General features: G+C 43.8%; 2 protein-coding genes across 2 annotated transcripts in view; both read right to left on the bottom strand.

Annotated features, from left to right (window-relative positions):
- Window positions 1–6,171: 6,171 nt before the first annotated feature.
- kcnj11 (potassium inwardly rectifying channel subfamily J member 11) lies at window positions 6,172–8,301 on the bottom strand. The gene has a single exon (XM_048256515.1). The coding sequence runs from the start codon at window positions 7,798–7,800 to the stop codon at window positions 6,565–6,567; it is 1,236 nt and encodes a 411-aa protein (XP_048112472.1). The 5' UTR covers window positions 7,801–8,301; the 3' UTR covers window positions 6,172–6,564.
- A 112-nt stretch (window positions 8,302–8,413) lies between these two features.
- abcc8 (ATP-binding cassette, sub-family C (CFTR/MRP), member 8) overlaps window positions 8,414–20,273 on the bottom strand; it is a 77,241-nt gene continuing 65,381 nt past the window's right edge. The window contains 14 exon segments of the mRNA XM_048256156.1: window positions 8,414–9,127; window positions 9,639–9,701; window positions 10,886–11,019; window positions 11,594–11,697; window positions 12,088–12,196; window positions 12,305–12,383; window positions 12,686–12,816; window positions 13,227–13,347; window positions 14,532–14,645; window positions 15,207–15,309; window positions 15,576–15,668; window positions 17,997–18,154; window positions 18,590–18,659; window positions 18,809–18,975. Coding sequence (XP_048112113.1) covers window positions 8,990–9,127; window positions 9,639–9,701; window positions 10,886–11,019; window positions 11,594–11,697; window positions 12,088–12,196; window positions 12,305–12,383; window positions 12,686–12,816; window positions 13,227–13,347; window positions 14,532–14,645; window positions 15,207–15,309; window positions 15,576–15,668; window positions 17,997–18,154; window positions 18,590–18,659; window positions 18,809–18,975 — 1,584 coding nt within the window. The 3' untranslated portion in view covers window positions 8,414–8,989.

The raw sequence follows: 20,273 nt of genomic DNA, 5'->3' as shown, positions 1-20,273 counted from the left end.
TAGTGGCGCTGTTTCACTGTTTTACTGAAGATGGTGTGCACAGCCCAAACTTATAATAGCCACTAGCTCCCCCTTGTGGTGGGAAGACTGTAGGGAGCAGGTGCTTCTCCCGTCCATCCAGTGGCTCAGCCTAGAAGCATGGTGCGCTGATGTCTAACGTGTGTTATATCATTTAAACTGTCTGATGCCTGGGATGATCAAAGCGTCTCTACTCAGGACCTGAGAGAACATGTCACTGCTGCCAGAGAGATAATGGTCTCTCTCTTTCTTTATCTATCTCTCTCTCTCTTTCTTTCTTTATCTTTATCTTTATCTCTCTATCTATCTCTATCTATCTCTCTCTCTCTCTCTCTTACATTCTACAACATTTGCAATACCTTATTCTGCATTAATTGTATAGTACTGAATTCTAAAGTCTACCTGACCCTCTTCATATAGAACTCTTTACATACTCTGTATTGGGTGAACACACACACACACACACATGCCAAGACAGGCTGAGGGGAGGAAAACAAACAGCATCAACAAGGTCATAGAGAATATAATACGCATACATATTTAATATTTCAGGATAAATGGCATGCATGGGCCTTTGCCCCTCTGGAGACCTGAGAAGCACAGGGAGCAGAGGGAGGGGTGGGTGTTGCTGCTGGGGTGGGGGTGGATGGCCCAGTTGTAGCTGTGCTTAGGGGCCTGCGGGGACAAGGACATGGCAGGTGTCTGCTAGCCTACTAAGGTAGATGTCTGCTGGAGTCGGAGGCCAGAGCATCACTGGTGGCGATCAATTGATGTGCTAATTGCATCACACCGAGGATTCCAAATGCCTCCAATATAATAGCCCTTTGGGTTTTTTTTTTTTTAACTTTTGCTTTCTGTTCATTTCCCTGTTTTAAAGGATTTTTTTAAGTATCAAGAGAGGTCATGACAATGGCATTGTGTGAGCATGTAAGATGCACATGTTGTGCAAGTTGGTTGTGTCAGAACTTTGCCTCTGTCAAAAGGGGATTGGACTTGTATTTAATTTATTTTGGTCTTATTTGCAGGGTTCTTTAGTTCTGGCTTTCCTTTTATCTATTTTAATTATTATCTTAAGTTAAAAGCGATTTTAATATTTTAAGCTCTGCAAATTATAATCTAATAAAAGACAAAAATACCACTTGACTCCTGCAGCATTTTTCTCAGATATGAACATCTATTGTGATTTTATTTGGACAAACTGTCAACTTTTCAATGCACCATGTGTCTTGGATAACTTCAATTAGCTATTGTAATGAGATTACAATTCACTTTCCCATGTTTTGGACCTTTTTTTTGACAGAGGGGTGATTCTGTGCCAAACATGTGCCAAAGCATGGCTGTTTAATGAAATGAGACCTTGAAGTTAGTCCGGTGGACAGCCCATAGAGCCCCATTGTGGACCCGGAAATGTTGAGTACACCAACGTTTTATGATGGAAATATATAGTATGGGTTCCCAGCATGCAGAAACTGCCGGATGCTAATTTGCATTTGTTGGGCAATTTGTGTAATTGAGCTAATAAGCATAATAGCCTATATTGATCATATTCAGGGTGTCCGCGGGGTTGTAAAAAGTATTAAAATGTAGTAAATTAAATTAGCCAAATTTAAGGCAATTTAAAAGTATTAAAGTAATAAACGTCATCTGACGAGGTATTACATTTTCGAACCACTATGATGTTTTCCATTTGTGTTAAGTGCAGGCCTATCTCCTAAAATTCGCGTGAATTTATTTATATTATATTAATTATATGTGCGAGTAGGACCTGAGCGATATGTCAGTGTGCGTTCGCGGTAAAAACTTTTAGCGCCCCCTCAAACTCTAGGCTATGCTCAAACTGGATATAGGGCTGGCTTACTGCCTAAACTTGTTGCCAAAAGTTCGCTACCATTGACGATGTCATGGGACATTTTATTTTTTCGGACATTTGGTTAGAGGACTCGAGATTCAAAGACTGGCTTAGGCTAGTTGGCAACAGCCAAGAGGCTTATTGCCACGTCTGTAAAAAGACAATAAATGCCCCTGGATGGGAGTGAATGCCGTCAGGTCACATGGAGTCTACCAGAGCCGTTTTCCACCACTCTGGAGTCTACTAGCCAGCAAACAAGAATGGGCGGACGTAATCAGAGGTGGAAGACTGCCTGGCTCATCGGCCATGTAGGGCTACTGTCTCCACATAAATATGAGTCATTGAAGCTATCAGTATGTCTACGCTACCAGCTGTCATTGTCATCAAAACAAAAAGGGAATCATTTCCGCCATCGCGTTTTCAATGACACAGGCTGTAAGAGCAGCAGACATAGCCTAAACTAGGCCTAGCCTACACACAGTATCACAATAACCCATTTTCAAATTAAAAGTCCCCATAAAGGCAGAAGGCCTTTTCATTCAAACAAATATATAATTAAATGAAAGGGGAAAAAACAAGAATATAACATGTAAACATATGCACATGTTATAAGGGGTTATTTGCAATGAGCTACCCCTGCCTTGACTACAGAATAGAGGTTAAATATAGGCCTGACAAGTGTTGCTTTGTTTAGGCTATAAGATAAGGTTTAGGCTATACGATTTAACATTTTCTACCCTCAGTAAATGTCATGTTAAGGTTAGTTTAACAGGTGTTACCTTTACATTATTCAAAGCTTGCTCAGGAGCTATAGGGTTACTCCCTTGATGTGTGATGAGATCAAAGTCCCAATAGACTTGCCCCCAGAAGTCACCATTTAAGGGGTTATTTTTCAAATATTTTGTCACAGGGAGCATGCAGGCCCAAAAGTATTTTATCACACGGGGCCCACATTCTCCAGCAGCACCCAATTAATAATTAGTATTTTTGTAAAATGTGACAGCCTATTTTTGAACGTGATACCTTGACTGGCAAATTATATGAGACAGCAAGGGTGTGTGTGTTGTGTACTCATGTGTGGTGTGGGCCTTTTTTAGAAGAAAGTCCAGTATACCTTTTCTGATTTTCATATGTCATTTTGTCTTGATTGAGATAGAATGATAGTTAAAGAAAGAGTGTAGTGCTGGAGAAGTGGTGTGTGCTCTTCCTACACATAACAATGAAATTTTATCTTGGGTTAGGATTAAATAACAAATAATTGTGTAAAGGCCAGTGTTTTTATTGAAGCAAAAAAGGAACAAAGTATCCAGTAACTCTAATAATTGATACTTGATTTGAATTGTAAGCATTGCTACACTTTCTGACAGTAATCTGTTACTTTATAATTAGTTACCCCCAACACTGAATTTCTAAAGGTTGCCGCTAGTTGCAGCTCGAAGTCGTGTTGGTATTAAACAATATTGTGAAGGTATTAAAAAATGTATTAAAAGGTATTAAATTCAACTTAAGAATTTCTGTATATACCCTGATATTATAAGAGCTGCTTGGCCAAAATGGACAATGTTAGTATGTTTTTATGGGTTACTGGAGATGCTGAGTCCATATCTGACATTTCCAAGATTCAAAATCACTATTTAACAAATTAACTATTTAAATGTTTGGTCACATTTTACTCTCATTAAGCTGATTTTGCTGAGTTTTTTGGTACAATTTAGACAGATTTTTGGAGGATAGGGCTGTAGCGATATACAGTAGGGCTGTAACGATACACCACCCTAACAAATCGATTCGTGTCACGATTTTTGACCCACGGTTTGATACGAACCTTGATTTTTCTTTTTTTTGGAGGGGCTAGACATTTCAATAGCCTATAGCTTAGAACACCAGAGGATTACAATGTAATATATCTGTATTATTTTATATCCTGATATAAAAAGAGAGAATACTGAATGTCTGATATTTATGACAGCACACTTTATGCAGATTAGCCTATAGCTTAGGCCTACTATTTCTATTACAACTCTACCACATTCAGCTGTCTGGTTGAAGCCTGGAAATATTGTAAACAAAGTAGCATTGGACTGATTGGACTGTTCAGTTTCCTCATGTGTGTTTAAGGTAATACTGTTCTCCTTGGGACAAGCCTTTTGGGAAACATTGGTAGATGATCAAAGATTGAGATGATCATTCAGTTCTCCCAGAATCCCCAGCGCGAAACATCGTGGGAATCTCAAATCGCAACATTCCTCCAACACCTGGCGGGGCCTAGCCTCCACTGCCACAGACTCCCCGGCGCTGAGCACCGTAACTGGCACCGCACCTCCGACGTTCCGCTCCATCGTCTCGCCAGTCGGGACAGCAGACTCCAGTTCCATCGCAGCCGGACCACGCTGCCCAATCAGGCTACAGCTACCGACGTTGGCGTCCCTCCTCTGCTGCCTTGTCGCAGAGCTGTCCTCCACTGTTCCGGCCACTCCACTCCGCCACAGTCGCGCGAAAGGCCTAGACCTTCTCTCTGGCTCGTGCCATCGGATTTCACACAACAAACTTTTTTCCCCCCTTATTTTTCTAAAGAGCACCGACGAACAGGCCGACTCGAACAGGCTCCACCAACTGTTCGTCCTCAAGGCACCACCTCCTTGCCGCTCCACCTCTGCTCTGCTCCGTAGCCAGGGCCACCGCCAACTCCAGCCTAAAGCCGCCCGGTGGAGGCAGGGGCTCAAAGTCTTCTCTCGGTGAAGTCAGCGCCCAGGCCGGCATCACTACCTTATTTTCCAAGGCAGCTCTCCCAGTCAAAGAGGGATCCTTCTCCCATGGCCACTGCATCAAAACCCTCTTCAGGCAAGCATTTCTCCCGTAGCTAGGCCCAGGCGACGGACTGGTCTCCTCCCTGCGGCTTCTACTGAAGGCCTCTGTAAGCTTTTTAGTACCCCTTACAAGGGTTCTCTTCGGATCCTTTTGCTTGGGCCTCCACCTAGCGGTGAGCATGGACGGATTATGGATTATGGATTATACTTTTGGGCCCCTGGGTCCAGATGTATTAAGGGCCCCCCATTAATTGTCGCATATGTGGAAGGGGGGTTTGGGGGTCCTTCCTCAGAAATGTTTTAATTTGTTTGATGTGATTTCCTGTATTCTGGTGCATTTTGGGGATGGCCAATACTAAATTCAATCAGATTCATAGCCTACATCCTGATGTGTTGATATTGAGGCAATGATTTCATGCAAAGGCTTGGGCTTCAGGGCCCCCTGACCCCTTGGGCCCCTGGGCCGGGCCCGGTAGCCAGTGCAGTAATTCATCCCTGGCGGTGAGGTCTCCCACTCCCGGCTCCTCCAGCACTGAAGACACTGTCTCCTACAGAACGCAACTTGCTCCTCCATGGAAAACGTGCCCATCTACAGGTGCTGCTTTGGAAAGCAGCAGACCGTTCTGATCCACCGGCTGTGGATATCACCGTGTTTGGAGGGAGTTAGAAGACAGGTATGAAGAAAGGAGAGGAACTTGCCCACCCTCGATTCAAGTCCTGTTGCTCCTCCTGATTTGTTAATGTTATCAGCTGTAGCTGCAAAGCTGGGTTAAAACTGTGTATACATGTATCTGGAAAGTGCAGCTGTGCAGCTGCAGACCTGGCCTGTACTAATTATTGTTTCTGCAAAGGCAGTGATGTTACATGTGGCAATATATTTACACAGCAAAAACAGCAGAAGGACAGGGATGAAGAGTCTGGAGAAGATGACGACAGGACAACGGATGAGGACAGTGAGGAGTAGTAGAGGCTAGTTCTTCCCTTTGTTACTCAATTGTGAGTCACAGCAGAGGGCCAGTGAATAGTTATTTCCAAAATTATTGTGGAATTCAGCAATAACTTGAGGATCCAAATTATTCCTAAACACTGAACATTTTTATCCTCCAAAAATCCGTATAAATCGCCCCCAAAAACTCAGCAAAATCAGCTTAATGAGAGTAAAAACGTGACCAAACCAAGTTTAAATAGTGATTTTGAATCTTGAAAATGTCAGATATGGACTCAGCATCTCTAGTAACCCCTAAACACATACTAACATTGTCCATTTTGGCCAAGCAGCTCTTATAATATGATCAATATAGGTGATTATGCTAATTTATGCTAATTAGCTTAATTACACAAATTTGCAAATTAGCATCCGGCAGTTTCTGCATGCTGGGAACCCATACTATATATTTCCATCATAAAACTTTGGTGTACTCAACATTACCGGGTTCACCTTTCTGTCCACTGGACTAAGTGTTAGTACTCACTAAGTAAAGAAAAGGACCATCATGGTCAGGTGCTTTCACTGATGTTTTACTGACAAGCTGTTGCAGCTGCTCAACACAAGTAAAACAAGCCACACAGGAAAATATAAATACTCATTCACCTTTAATACTCCCTCCTTTAAATCTATGATCAACAAGGAAAATCACCACTTAGCCTCCGCAGGGCTTGTGGTGGTCTCCTACATATCTTCTACCCATGGCATTGCATATGTGCTTAAAGTCCTTTATAGTAACCTAAGAAGTGAATACATGCATTCAGTTCGACTTCAGGAAACATTCGGAAGACGGATGTAAGAACATCATCTCTAGTGCATTCAAGGTATGTTGGACACGCGCGTGCAAACGTTGATATAAAATAGTTATTGCAAAATAAAGCTGTTTCTGTCAAGTAGTCTACACCTTATATTTCCGCCTGAGTGAGTAGGTCTGTACTTTGGACAGTTGACTGTGCCTGGTCCTCCTCTTGACCCGTTGATTGTTGAGTTGGGTTGTCCTGACTGAGGCTGGACTGTTTGACGCGTCGTCTTCTTACAGACGCCTTGGGATGAGTGGACTCCTGGAGTTTAAAAAGCGCCATGCCTCCCCCCTCCTCAAGCTGTTTCGCACTGCAGACCGGAGTAGGTACTTTAGCTGTGTTCCCAAATTTTGAGTAGTCCACCGAATAAATCCCATCCTCCTCATTCACTGCGGGCACAAAGCGTTTCCCCCACAAAATCTCGTCGGACAGGTAAGACGTCCGGGCCTGGGTCGTGATGCCCGTGGTTTCCACAACGCCCTCCAGCACGACTATTACTTCAATATTATCATTTTGTAAGTCAAACGCTGACAGTTCGTACAAAGGACTGTTTTTGTCAATTACATGGCTAATCACGAGTGGTGACACGAGGAAAATGCCATTCGTCCCTACAGGGTTGTCCATATGGATGTCTATCTGGTCCAAAGGAACTATCTCTCCCTCGTTGGTGGTAGTCTTCCTCACCACCTGCATTCTGACAGTCGCACTGATGATCATGCTCTTGCGGAGATCTCCGATGCGTACCATGAAGCACAATTTGCCATTGCGAAGAGTAATCACCGCATGTTTGCTAAAGATCAACGTCTCCGCACGTCTCTTGGCTTGGGCTGTTTTCATAAAAATGCAGCCAAGCATGATGGCGTTGATAACCAGTCCCACAATATTCTGAACGAGTAATATGATGATGGCTGACACACATTCGTCGGTGATCATTCGTCCACCGAAACCAATGGTCACCTGTACCTCGATGGAGAAGAGGAAGGCAGAGGAGAAGGAATGGATGTCCGTCACGCACGGGACGAAGTCTTCTTTTTGCTGGTCAAGGTCCCCATGCGCGAACGCTATAAGCCACCAGATCATGCCAAACAAAAACCAACTGCAAAGAAAGGACATTGTAAATATAACGAGTGTATGTAGCCATTTTAAATCGACCAATGTAGTAAAGACGTCCTGAAGAAATCGTCCTTGTTCGCGAATGTTCGTGTGGGCTACGTTGCAAGTTCCGTTCTTGGCGACGAAGCGAGCTTTTCTCTGTACCGCTTTGAATTTTGGCTGCAAAACATCCTCTGCTAAACGAGTCAGCAAAAAATCATCGGGAATAAGTCCTTTCCTTGACAACATTGCTCTTCCATGCTATGGCACCAGCAACTCTTCTTCAGTGCTTGGTCCCCTTCACGTACAGAATAGTCACACGGAATCCATTTGCTTTCATACACACGCACATCCAGGGCAAGTGTTATAATCTATTCTCAAAGACTATGTGCGCCTCTCACACCCCCGGCACTGAAGCAGCGGAAGTGAGCTCCAAGGATAGCATCCACTTTGGGCGCCCCAGCTGCCGACGCCAATCACATTGCAATCGGATATTTCGTTCCTGGTCCTGCCACTGTCATTTGCCGAACAAGGCATTCCATTCCCATTCATTTAAGGGCACGCGTATGCCTGTGTCATAAACCAAAGATAGTTGTCTGGAGAGAGGAAACACTGCTCTATCCAATGCTGGGGGCTACCGTGAAAGGATAGTCTTATTCATCAGCATTAGCCCACTTTGCAACAGTCAGACAAACAACACGATTCACAGGCTATTTGGATCATTTTTAAACTAACAAACATAGGCTACCGGTAATAACATACAAATTGAAATTCCTCAACTGCTCATGTCAATAAATAACACTCGCAAAACCCAATAAAATATTTGCATTCTAATGAGATAATAAGAATCTTGAATAGACAGTTCAGTTTGAGTTTCCCTTTAATGTGTTTGTGCTGTCCAAGTTGAATCAAAATTGGTCCACCTAATATTTGTCATTATTGCATACAGTTGACATAGCTCCTGTGGTTTTTGTAATCCTGGCAGTATGCTAGCTTTATCAAATCCAATGATTCGTCCAATGCATGTCAACACTTGTCCATAATAGTTACACCACTAGATAGCTATGCGCATACATTAGACTGTAAATGGAATTGCTTAATTTTTGCCACGATTAGTATACATTATGACCCATATGACCATCTGTCAATATGAATATATGTCAAACATATCAGAATACTTGTGTAATAGATATATTTCATCTCCTCCCACTGGGAGTGTCCCCTAACGTTATTCAACAGTACGACAGTACCCATTCTTAAAAAATATATGATTTAAAATGAAAATTACTTTTTTATTAATAAAGAAGTATAATCTTATTTACAAATATGATGCATGATAAAAAAAAAACAACAACAACAAAAAACAGAAACAGTAGTAGTCCATGATGCAATTGCACTTTGAAGGTCCTTGATTCTGTCTTTGTCTTCCTCCTTGTTCTTATTTGTCTGCCTTGACAAACGAGGCAAAGACGCTGTCCTCCTGCTCGAGCAGGACCTCTGGCTTGTCATGCTCCAGAATGATTCCTCGTTTCATGACGATAACCAGGTCAGCTTTCAAGATCGTGTGTACGCGATGCTGCAGAGGATGCATCAAAGAGACACAAAATCAAAAGTAGAAAATCTGTTTGTTACACATATCCAATTGCATGCTGTGCTCACGCACACACACACACACACACACACACACACACACAAACACATACACATACACACACACACACACACACTTCAAACAAGATTCATTGATATTCTATCAAATGTAGTTGTTTAGCAAAACAGTGATGTCCAACTATAACAGTATCGAGCAAGTTCTTGGGATTCTGACAAATCTCAGATGCTTGACGAATGTGACTGGAATAGTAGTGAGCAGTGACTGCAGTTAATGTCAGAAGACAAAGTTGTATACTGTATAATTACAGCAATAATAATAGACTATGCAATGATATTGTCTATATTTGCGAATTGACTATCAAATTCGTAATACATTTTTTTCTTAAGTAGGCAATGTTGATCAAACATTGCAAGCTGATAAGCCAGTATGTGTTTGATACGTCTATGTTTTTTTTTTGTTTTTATTAGATACCCACCGCTATGGTTACCACCGTCCTATCAGCGAAAGCTGTCATCACCACTTTCTGTAGAATGCTCTCCTGCAGCCAAGGAAACAAAGATATGGCTCATAATCACAGAACTACGTACAGTACATGGCAAATACTGTTTTTTTCAGAGATTCAGAGGTGTTTGCTCCATTAACCCGCCTGTAAGGCTGATGTGGTATATCCAGCTCCCACGCTTCACTGGTCACCAATGATCATGAGGGGTTCCTCTTTGTGACAACCCACCCTGACTACGCATGGGCTTGGGTGTGCTGTGCCTGGGCAAAGTATTACTGTAATGGAGTGCTTTTCTGCCAGGGGACTTGCTGACTCGCTTTCTGTAGCTATGTCTACTGTACAGAGGCATAGATGACTTACCATTAGGGCCGATTGATTATGGCATAAATCATATTCACGATCATTGTGGTCAGTATTGAGATCATGATTATTTGACAGAATTATTATTCTGAATTATTATACCATCCATATTTCTAAACGTACAAAATAACTGAAAAACAAAATAATAAAAAGTATATAATAGTTACCACTCTAAAGCAAAGGGTGCTCTACATTTATAAATTGACTTATAACACAGTGAGAGCATCATTGCAAAATAGAATGTGGCAAAGTAATTGTTATATCTCAACTTTGTTGTTTTCATAATAGTTGGGAGTCATCGAAACTGAAATCAATTAAACTGAATTTCAAATAATTACACAGACCTACTTATCATAAAAATTTCTATGGGGGCATAGTTGACTTACTGTAGCCATGGCTTTGGATGTGTAGCTGGCTTAGTCATGTCTGCACAGATGTAGCTGGCTTACCATAGTGATGTCTATGGAGGTGTAGCTGGCTTACCATAGTGATGTCTATGGAGGTGTAGCTGGCTTACCGTAGTGATGTCTATGGAGGTGTAGTTGGCTTACCATGGTCATGTCTATGGATGTGTAGCTGGCTTGGCTTACCATAGTCATGTCTATGGAGGTGTAGCTGGCTTACCGTAGTGATGTCTATGGATGTGTAGCTGGCTTACCATAGTCATGTCTATAGAGGTGTAGCTGGCTTACCATAGCCATGTCTATAGAGGTGTAGCTGGTTACCATAGCCATGTTTATAGAGGTGTAGCTGGTTACCATAGCCATGTCTATGGAGGTGTAGTTGGCTTACCATAGTGATGTCTATAGAGGTGTAGCTGGCTTACCATAGTCATGTCTATAAAGGTGTAGCTGGCTTACCGTAGCCATGTCTATGGAGGCAGTGGCCTCATCCATGATAAGGATGCTGGTCTTTCGTACAAATGCTCGGGCCAGGCAGAAGAGCTGTCGCTGGCCCTGGCTGAAGTTCTCCCCACCCTCCGTCACTATAGCATCTGAAAAACACACAAACATCAGACACATGAGATAGATATTCCCCATTCCCACGTCTGTTTAACTCTTGTCTATACACTTCGCTGTCCATTCATCCATTATTTTGTTTCTTCGGGGTCTTGTAGAACTTCCAAATACCAAAGACAGTCTTACTCTCTACTTGCCACTGAGCTCAGAAACATTAAGCATTTGTTCCATTTGAGCAGGCAGGAGAATTATGCAAGGCAGTCTGGCATGGCACGGGAATGAGAATATGAATACATTATGACACTGCAGTCCACTTTAAAAGGAAATAGGCTACACTGACCACTGTGCTTAAATTTCCCCTTGGGGATCAATAAAGTATCTATCTATCTATCTATCTATCTATCTATCTATCTATCTATCTATGCCTTAGAACGAATCTCAGACACATTACAAGAGAATGGTGGGGGCATGGACAAATAGTTCATAAAAATGATTTTTCTTTTTTGCTTGGTGTCTATTAAAAAAAGAACATAGAAGATGTGTACAAAAAAAGGAGTCCTTCTGGTTGTTTTTGACACATACAAATACATTTGTTTATAAAGTTCTTACCAAGTCCCCCAGGCAAGGTTTTCACCACAGACTTGAGCTGGGCAATCTCCAGGGCCTCCCACAGCATACAGTCTGATGCCCTGCTCTCTGGGTCCAGGTTAAACCTACACAGAGAAGAGCCATGACAAGCTGACACTGACGATCGATTGCCATATCTCGGGACGACAGCTGGTAAATGACCAAATGTTCTATGGGTATAGAGTATACATTTTGTTTTGTTTTGTTTTGTTTGATCTGTTCTCAAAAGAAGCTCAGTGATTTTGTCACAAGCACCACTTGAAGTCAGAGGACACTTGAAGTCAGAGGTGACATTTTGCAATTTTGCACACCCCAAAAAACTTTCAATCTTTGCAAAAAGAACATTCTTGTTCACTCCAGAACGAAAAAAAAAAACTGTCCCTGTCCTGCCACTCTGATTTCTCATTATAAGCAGTGGAATAAGAGGATGTGCCGGGCCATCTGCTCCTCCTCCTCCTCCTCTTCCTCCTCCTCACCGTATGGTCCCGCTGAACAGGATGGGGTCCTGCAGGATGATGGAGAAACGGGAGCGCAGCATCTGCAGGGGCAGCTGTGCGATGTCAATCCCATCAATGATGATGCGTCCTGGGGAACGCAGAGGGGGATTTGATACGTCTGTGTGTGTGTGTGTGTAATAATTTGAAGCTGATATTACAGTCTATGAAATAACAATATGTGCAGTTCTCATTGTACCCTCGAATGTGTCCACCATGCGAAAGAAGGCCAGAGAAAAGGAGGACTTGCCACTCCCTGTTCTGCCACAGATCCCAACCTACGGAGGAAGCAGCACGGGGAGCATTAATATGATGGCACTTGTGCTCAGATAACATCCATCTGACTCATAGCCATGATACCATGGAACCCAAGATGGAGGTGGGGTGGGTGAACTCTAGATGTGTCCTTGAGAGAGTGTGCGACAAGGAATAACACATGAATAAATGCAAATGGCTCAAAAATTAAATGGTGAGAGAGAGAGAGAGAGAGAGAGAGAGAGTCTCAGGTAGCACATCTTGACAAGGAGAAGAGGAGTCGAAGGGCACTGGTATAGTGATGCTGCGGGTGTGGGTGTGGCACCTTCTGCCCAGGGTTGATGTGGGCGTTGACATTCTTGAGGACGGGCTTGAGGGTGCTGTCGTAACGCACGCTCAGGTTCTGGATCTGAATCTCCCCCTGCTGGGGCCAGCCGTCAGGCACCTGAGACGCCGCTGCTCACCCACAGAGAGGAGAGGAGAGAGAGAGAGAGAGAGAAAGAGAGAGGAGAGAGAGAGGAGAGGAGAGAAAGAGAGAGGAGAGAAAGAGAGAGAGAGAGAGAAAGAGAGAGGAGAGGAGAGAAAGAGAGAGGAGAGGAGAGAGAGGAAAGAGAGAGACAGGAGAGAGAGGACAAAGATAAATAAAAACAAATCAGGGAAATGAAAGGAAGAGGTGGGAGAGAAAGAGACAGAGAGGGAGATATAATGATGGAGGGAGATATAATGATGGAGGGAGAGAAGAGAACAAAAAGAAGAAAAAGAAAGCTAGTTAGTTAGCAGGGGTGACTTTTTTAGAATGACAAAACCCACCAAGCCCACCCGTCTCAGAAGTAAACAGGAAGTGAGGTGGCAGTTGTGTCACTCACACATGAGCCCCTCGTAGCTCTCGGGCTCTGTCTTCAGCAGGGCACTGATCCTCCTGACCGAGCCCATCTGCACCTCCATGTCCGCCAGGTTGCGCACCATCCAGTTCAGGTAATTAGACACCTGATCAACAAGCAGCTTTCATTTAGCTGGCCGAAGGAGCATGTCTGAATGAAAACAGCTGGGCGAAGTACACGTCTTAACTGATCCCCTGAAATATTTATATGATGAGCTATCGATCGGAATTAAATATACTCTTCAATTATTCACATCATGCCATCACTCCAGGAGTTGCTACCACTGCTATACCACAACTTGGAACATGCATGACTTGGTCATCTGATAGCCACTTGTGCAAGGCACCTGTGGCATCGAGGGTGTTGGCAGACTGAGAAGAACATTATTCCTCAATATTACCAACCATTCAGAAGCCTGAATTCCAGTACCTGTACTATGTTTTGCATACTTTCCTTTAATTTTTTATACTTCACATTCTGTAGATGGACAAACTAAAAAGAAAATGTATTGATGACCCTGGGGCTCGCATCAAGGGGAATTAAACAAGCACCCAGGCACAGTGCAAACTGACGCTATGAAATGGGTATGAGTCAGAGCAGCAACAGAACAGAGTGATAGTGCAACAGAAAGGAACACACACACACACACTCACACACACACACACACACAAACACACTCACACACACACTCACACACACACACACACACACAAACACACTCTCACACACACAAACACACACTCACTCACACACACACACACACACACACAGGGGCGCCTTAATACCACCTGAGGCCCCTGGGCTATATGTTTTTAACCCCCCCCCCCCCAAACCGCAAAAATGAATTATGATTAAATGATACCTGGCCCGTGATCTGATCCGCCTATTTAACGTGCGCTTTTGGTTAATATAGCCTGTAACATGCAGTGTAGCCTATCATTATTGAGCCTATGTTAAACCTTTACATAAACAGGAACAGAAAGCCCTCCTTAATCACGTCAGCTTACCCCTGACATCGCTTATCAAAAAGGCTAGCCTACTGCACGAAAACAAGCGTTGAACTCTTACAACACTGGCTGGCTAAGTTAAAAGATGCGTTAGGCTACACATATGGACGTTTCAAGCTTTTCAAAAGTGCATGTGTTTGTCGTGTCGGGGTGTTCCCCAGGAGGTTCCCCCCACACACACACACACACACACACACACACACAAACACACACTCACACACACTCACACACACACACACACACACACACACACACACACACACACACACACACACACTCTTACCATAAGTGCATAGGTGAGGCCCAGTCCTACCAGCCCCGTGGACAGATGGTTGTATATGGAGTTTGTGATGGAGGCCACAGCAGCTATAAGCACGATGCAGGCTCCAATGTACTCCTACGAGACAAGCAAGAACTCCCTCATCTAGTGCCGCTGTGAACGCCACTGAAGCAATTTCATCAAGCAAGAACTCCCTCATCTAGTGCCGCTGTGAACGGCACTGAAGCACTTTCATCAAGCAAGAACTCCCTCATCTAGTGCCGCTGTGAATGCCACTGAAGCACTTTCATCAAGCACACATACTTGTGTGACACTCAACAAAGGCATTTTATTTTTCAGTGGAATGCCATTTTAATGAAGAACATATTTTCCGTGGTCAATGTAGCGATAATTCTCTAACTATTAAACAAGTCCTTAACACCTAATATTCTCCATTAGTGAAGGATCAATCCTCTAACTATTAAACAAGTCCTTAACACCTAATATTCTTCATTAGTGAAGGATTAATGAAGTCCAGGAGGCCTATTTTCAACCAGTGATCAGACTCCGTCTCTCAGAGCTCTTTGCATTAAAATAAAGTGCTCTGAACTCTTTACCGTGTGAACCGTGTGCTGAATGGACATAACCATGTGCTGACCACACAGTAATGTCCAATACAGTGAGTAACTGTGTGATTACCATTCGAACTTCTAGCCAGCGATTGGCTGCGGTGAGGAAGAGAGAGGCAATGTTGTTGGCATCAGTAAACTCCAATAGTTTGTGCCTGAATCTGGCCTCATATCTGCAAAAGGAAATACCACACTGTGACACAAAGTGAATGTGTGTGTGTGTGTGAGAAAGAGTGGTGTAGGTGTGTGTATGTCTGTCTGTCTGTCTGACATTTGCTCCAGATGCATGTGGGAAACAGTAAAGTGGATTCCAATGTAGGTCCGTCGAGTGTATATGTGTGTTATATAACGAGTCCTATTTCTCTGTCTGCAGTTGGAGGAGCTGACTGTGAGGGCGTGTGAGAGAGCGGCTCTGCAGTAGCCACGTCCCTGAGCTGACCTGAACGCGCGAATGGTGGTCAGACCTTCCACCGTCTCAGAGAAATGGGCCAGCAGAGGCAGCTGAGTAGAGTCCTCCAGCTGCTGCAGGTCTCTGAAACACACACACACACACACACATACACACAGGGACACAAACACACACACACGCACACACCCACAAACACATACACACACACACACAGGGACACAAACACACACACACACACACACACACACACACACACACACAGGCGACATCCATTAGCACAGCACCCGTGGGACATAGCCAGAAACAGGAACACGGGGTGCAATTTAGTCACTGAAAGACCGTAAAACCAGGGGCTCTCACTCAAACTACTACCAAACATTTTTGTTTAAACTCATCAAAGGGCATCATTGATTAGCCACACACACACACACACACACACACCTGATGTAGCTAGTTAAAAGTGATCAAAGCGATTTTGCTGAATTTGGTCAGGTTTGCATATTGATGAGATTGGCTGGAGATGTTCAGAGCAGGACTACATACTGTACATACATACATACTAAGCGCTTTCAGACATACGTGTAAGACCGGAGGTTCTGCTGATGTTAAACGGTGGGGCCGTATATCTGAATGACATTACCGGTCATATGGAAGTCCGAATTTAGCCGGTTGTTCTACTACTCCCCCCCTAGTATTTCCTCCGGACATTATGTAAATGTGCTGTGTCTGAACGAAGCGTAGAACATGCGGTTAAAATTCACACCTAGTGAAAGGGCGTGTCGGTGACGTTTCTTTCATGCGTCCATGTGGTTAAATCTGACTTAAATGCCAGTCTTATGATAGAGTGGCATAGTGCTGTCAAGAAAATCTCCGACCTGGAAAGATGCAGACATCACAGAGCTACTGTCCATGAGGGCAGACAGCATTGTGATAGAACACATGAAGGGAACAGCAAGACACACGTTGATGTAACCTACAACTGCATCGCAAGGCCAAACTAATTCAAAAGACCGAATCATCATAAGCAGAAGGCGCTGAAAAGGCAGTAGCCTACAGCGACGTCGTTGACGACAATAACAGGAGTATTTAATAAATTGTTTGCCAACACGGTTGGTTTTCTGTTCATTGATAGCCTTCTCATGACCTCACTGCTGAGCTGATATTTGTTGAGCATAAATATGCCTAGAGAAAATGAAAACGCAGAAAACCCTACTTTGTTCCAAGCTCCTTACGTAAATGCAATAGACACATGGGGAGAGGATGCTTTTGGAAAAATAAACCATGAAAAAACAAACCACTTTACTGTTTTGTTAGTATTTCGTTTGTTGCTTAAAAACGTTGTATATGATGGCCTTGAAGTCTTAAGTTAGCCTACTGAATTGGCTGGTACCATAAAGATTGTGCATGCTCTCTCCAACGCAAACCAGATTTGGGGTTCCATAGCCAAGTAATTCTGCTATATAACGTTGAAAACAGATAATGTGTTTATTCGAAGCACACATACAAATACTGTAGGTCAATTTCAAGTCGCACTTACGCGAGTACTTCAAGTATTAGCCTACGACAATAGATTTTTCTTCTTTAGCCTACATAATGCATACACTTTGTAAACAAACAGCAGCTGTGACAGCGTCGCGATATATTCTGGCGGCCATATCTCGCCTCTTATGAACTCCACCCTCACTTTCGACAACCACACGGAGATTCTGTAATGTGCGTGTATGTCGTTCACACATAGGTCCGTATAAGGTCAGTATAAGGTCCGCAGGTTAGCATCATATCTGAATCATCCGAAGGGTAGGACCTCCGTTTGACTATGGTTTGGTTATATCTGAAAGCGCTTACTTGTAGCAGGACTGAGAACCTCTGGTTGTAAACCATTTAAAACGACGGCTGGATTATGATACTTTACTGGATAGATAGATCACTTATTTAGGACTAATTATGTGGGACTTTATCAGGACGATGAGCTCGCGTGTATTCAAAATACTTGGAGTCCTGCTTACAGTAATAGTGTGTATATCATATAAACCCACAGACAAGACTTAAGTGGCTGTGCGTGTTGGAGTTTGTTTGTGTGGATATCTCACCACCTGAGTCCAATTATGCATCTTTATTCTTTATGCATGACTTATTTAGCAGTTTCTTTCAACTCTGGTCCAAAATAGCAGTGTGAGCTTTTAGGCATTTTTTTGTACAGTATAAAAGATGCAGAAGGCAGACAAAAGGGAAAATGTAGGCCAACTAAAAAACTGGCACCCTTCCATTCATACATGTGTGTGTGTGTGTGTGCGTGTGTGTGTTTTATGCATGTGTGCAAGTGTTCATGTGTGAGTCAGTGTGTGTGTGTGTGTGTGTGTGTGTTTGATGCATCTGTGCAAGTGTTCATGTGTGAGTCAGTGTGTGTGTGTGTGTGTGTGTGTGTGTGTGTGTGTACGCGTGTAACCCCACCTGGAGGCCACTCTGAAGTATTTCTGGAAGAAGTAGCAGGCGAAGGCCAGGGGTACCAGTGCAATGAGAAAGACGGGTGTCACGAAGGAGATGACGCCCAGAGCAGAGAGACACAGCAGCGTGGAGCGACTCAGACACTCCAGAGTGGCGGGGATGTGCTGTAACACACACACACACACACACACACACACACACACACACACACAGACACAAACATACACACACAGACACAAACATACACACACACACACACACAAACATACACACATACAGATACGCACACACACAAACATACGCACACACACAGACACAGACACATACACAGACTCAGACACACACACAGACATACATACACACACACACACACACACACACACACACACACACACACACACAATCAAAACAAAGACATGCATACATAAGAAAAACAGTGACTAAAATAAGTACCAAACAACAAAGGCTTTCACCAAGCATCAGTGCTGCCTCCCATTTGCTGCATCTACAGTATAGTCTCTGAAGTGCTGTGCAAACTGCAGTTTATTACAGACTCAGTACTTTAGTGTTGACGCTGACAGCCCAGGATGATAACTGACCTGGTCGATGGTGTTTGTATCTGTTGAAAACCTGTTCAGGAGGCTTCCAAGCGGAGTCGTCTCAAAAAGCCTGAGAAAAGTGATGATGCCATTAAAATTCTCTCTCCTTCCACTTTCCCTCACTCTCTCTCTCTCTCTCTCTCTGTCCACCCTTTTGTTTCATTGTCTCCTTTTCACACACACACACACACACACACACACACACACACACACACACACCTCATAGGGGCCAGTATGATGGTTTTGAGCAGGTTGCTGTGGAGCTCCTTGGCCACACGCAGCCCTGTCCACTCCACTGTCACCGAGGTGACCAGGCACAGCGCGATGCCCAGACAGCACAGCACGCTGAACACCAGCAGGTACGACGAGTGGCTGAAGCCACACTCCTGTAGGTAGGGAACACACACACACGCACACACACACACACGCGCGCACACACGCGCACGCACGCACACACAGGCACACACGCGCACACACGCGCACGCACGCACACACAGGCACACACAGGCACACACACACACACACACACACACTTGAGTTACCAGGCACAGGCAAAGGTCACACACAATGCCCATTTGTCACTGCAATAGGCTGAAAAACCAGCTGGTGCAGATGAAACCCATTGCAGCCACCCCTCTCGCCAAACCTGCTGCAGAGTAGCTTTATTTAGAGGACTAACAAGTCTTTGTGACAAAGCAGCTTTGCCAGGGCCTCTCTGTTAAGCAAACAGGACAGTAATACGGTTCTCCCTGAAAAGGACAGGAGGAGGGCTGGCACACAGACAGAAGAGGAAAATAGGAAACGAGAAAGATGCTTTAGTGGATAAAGAGGAACAGCTGTGAATAAACAATAAACAATGTGAACGGCCCTTAAATAAACAACGCAGAATATGAGGCAGATTCTGACATTTTGAAACCAAGAAATGTGACTGTTAGTGTGTGCTTTTGTTTTGTTTTTTGTGTGTTTGTTTGTTTGTTTATTTGTTTGTTTGTTTGTGTGTGTGTGTGTGTATGTGTTTACCTGTGTGTCTTCTGAAAAGTGTCACACTACAATTATGCTGAACAACAGCAGCACACATAGAGCACAAAAGAGACTCCGAGTGCTGCAAATGCTGCAAAACCGAAATGACCCTACAGTATTAACACAAGAGCTTCACCCCACTGACCGCCCAACCCTCTTCATCCCAGTCAAGCCCCTGTGAAGGACATCATTGAAAAGACAACGGAGTTTGGCTAGGCCATCCTCAGATAAACAATGACCACTCAGGATAATTGACAGGCATGCAGGCAAGTGGGCAGATGAATCATCTCATGGACAGCACTCGATGTAGCTGCGCGTTTTAATACATCAAAAAGCAGCAAAGAGGCCAGCAGAGGGGACACCATTTGGGGGACAGAGAAGTAGCAGCTGCTCTTGGCTATTTTGCTGCCTCTGTCCAGGTCTGTTATACCGTGCCAATAAAACCAAACAAGTGACGCTTTTCTGGCTCAAACAAAGCCTTACTGGGGAATCAATGTGCTGATGAAGTTCACCGAAAAGACTGCCGAGGATGCTGGGCCACTTGTTAAAGGCTAATTTTGGACTTTAAACATCACAGCCAAGCCTTGGAAACAACTGCTGTGTCCACGGATTGAAAATAAATATCCATCGCTAGATTTCGTTAGCAACTTCATGCTATATATTA

This window comes from Alosa alosa, chromosome 11, assembly GCF_017589495.1.
Source record: "Alosa alosa isolate M-15738 ecotype Scorff River chromosome 11, AALO_Geno_1.1, whole genome shotgun sequence".
Taxonomy (NCBI): Eukaryota; Metazoa; Chordata; class Actinopteri; order Clupeiformes; family Clupeidae; genus Alosa; species Alosa alosa.
The sequence above is the reverse complement of the archived record's forward strand: the minus strand, read 5'-3'. Positions and strand labels throughout refer to the sequence as shown.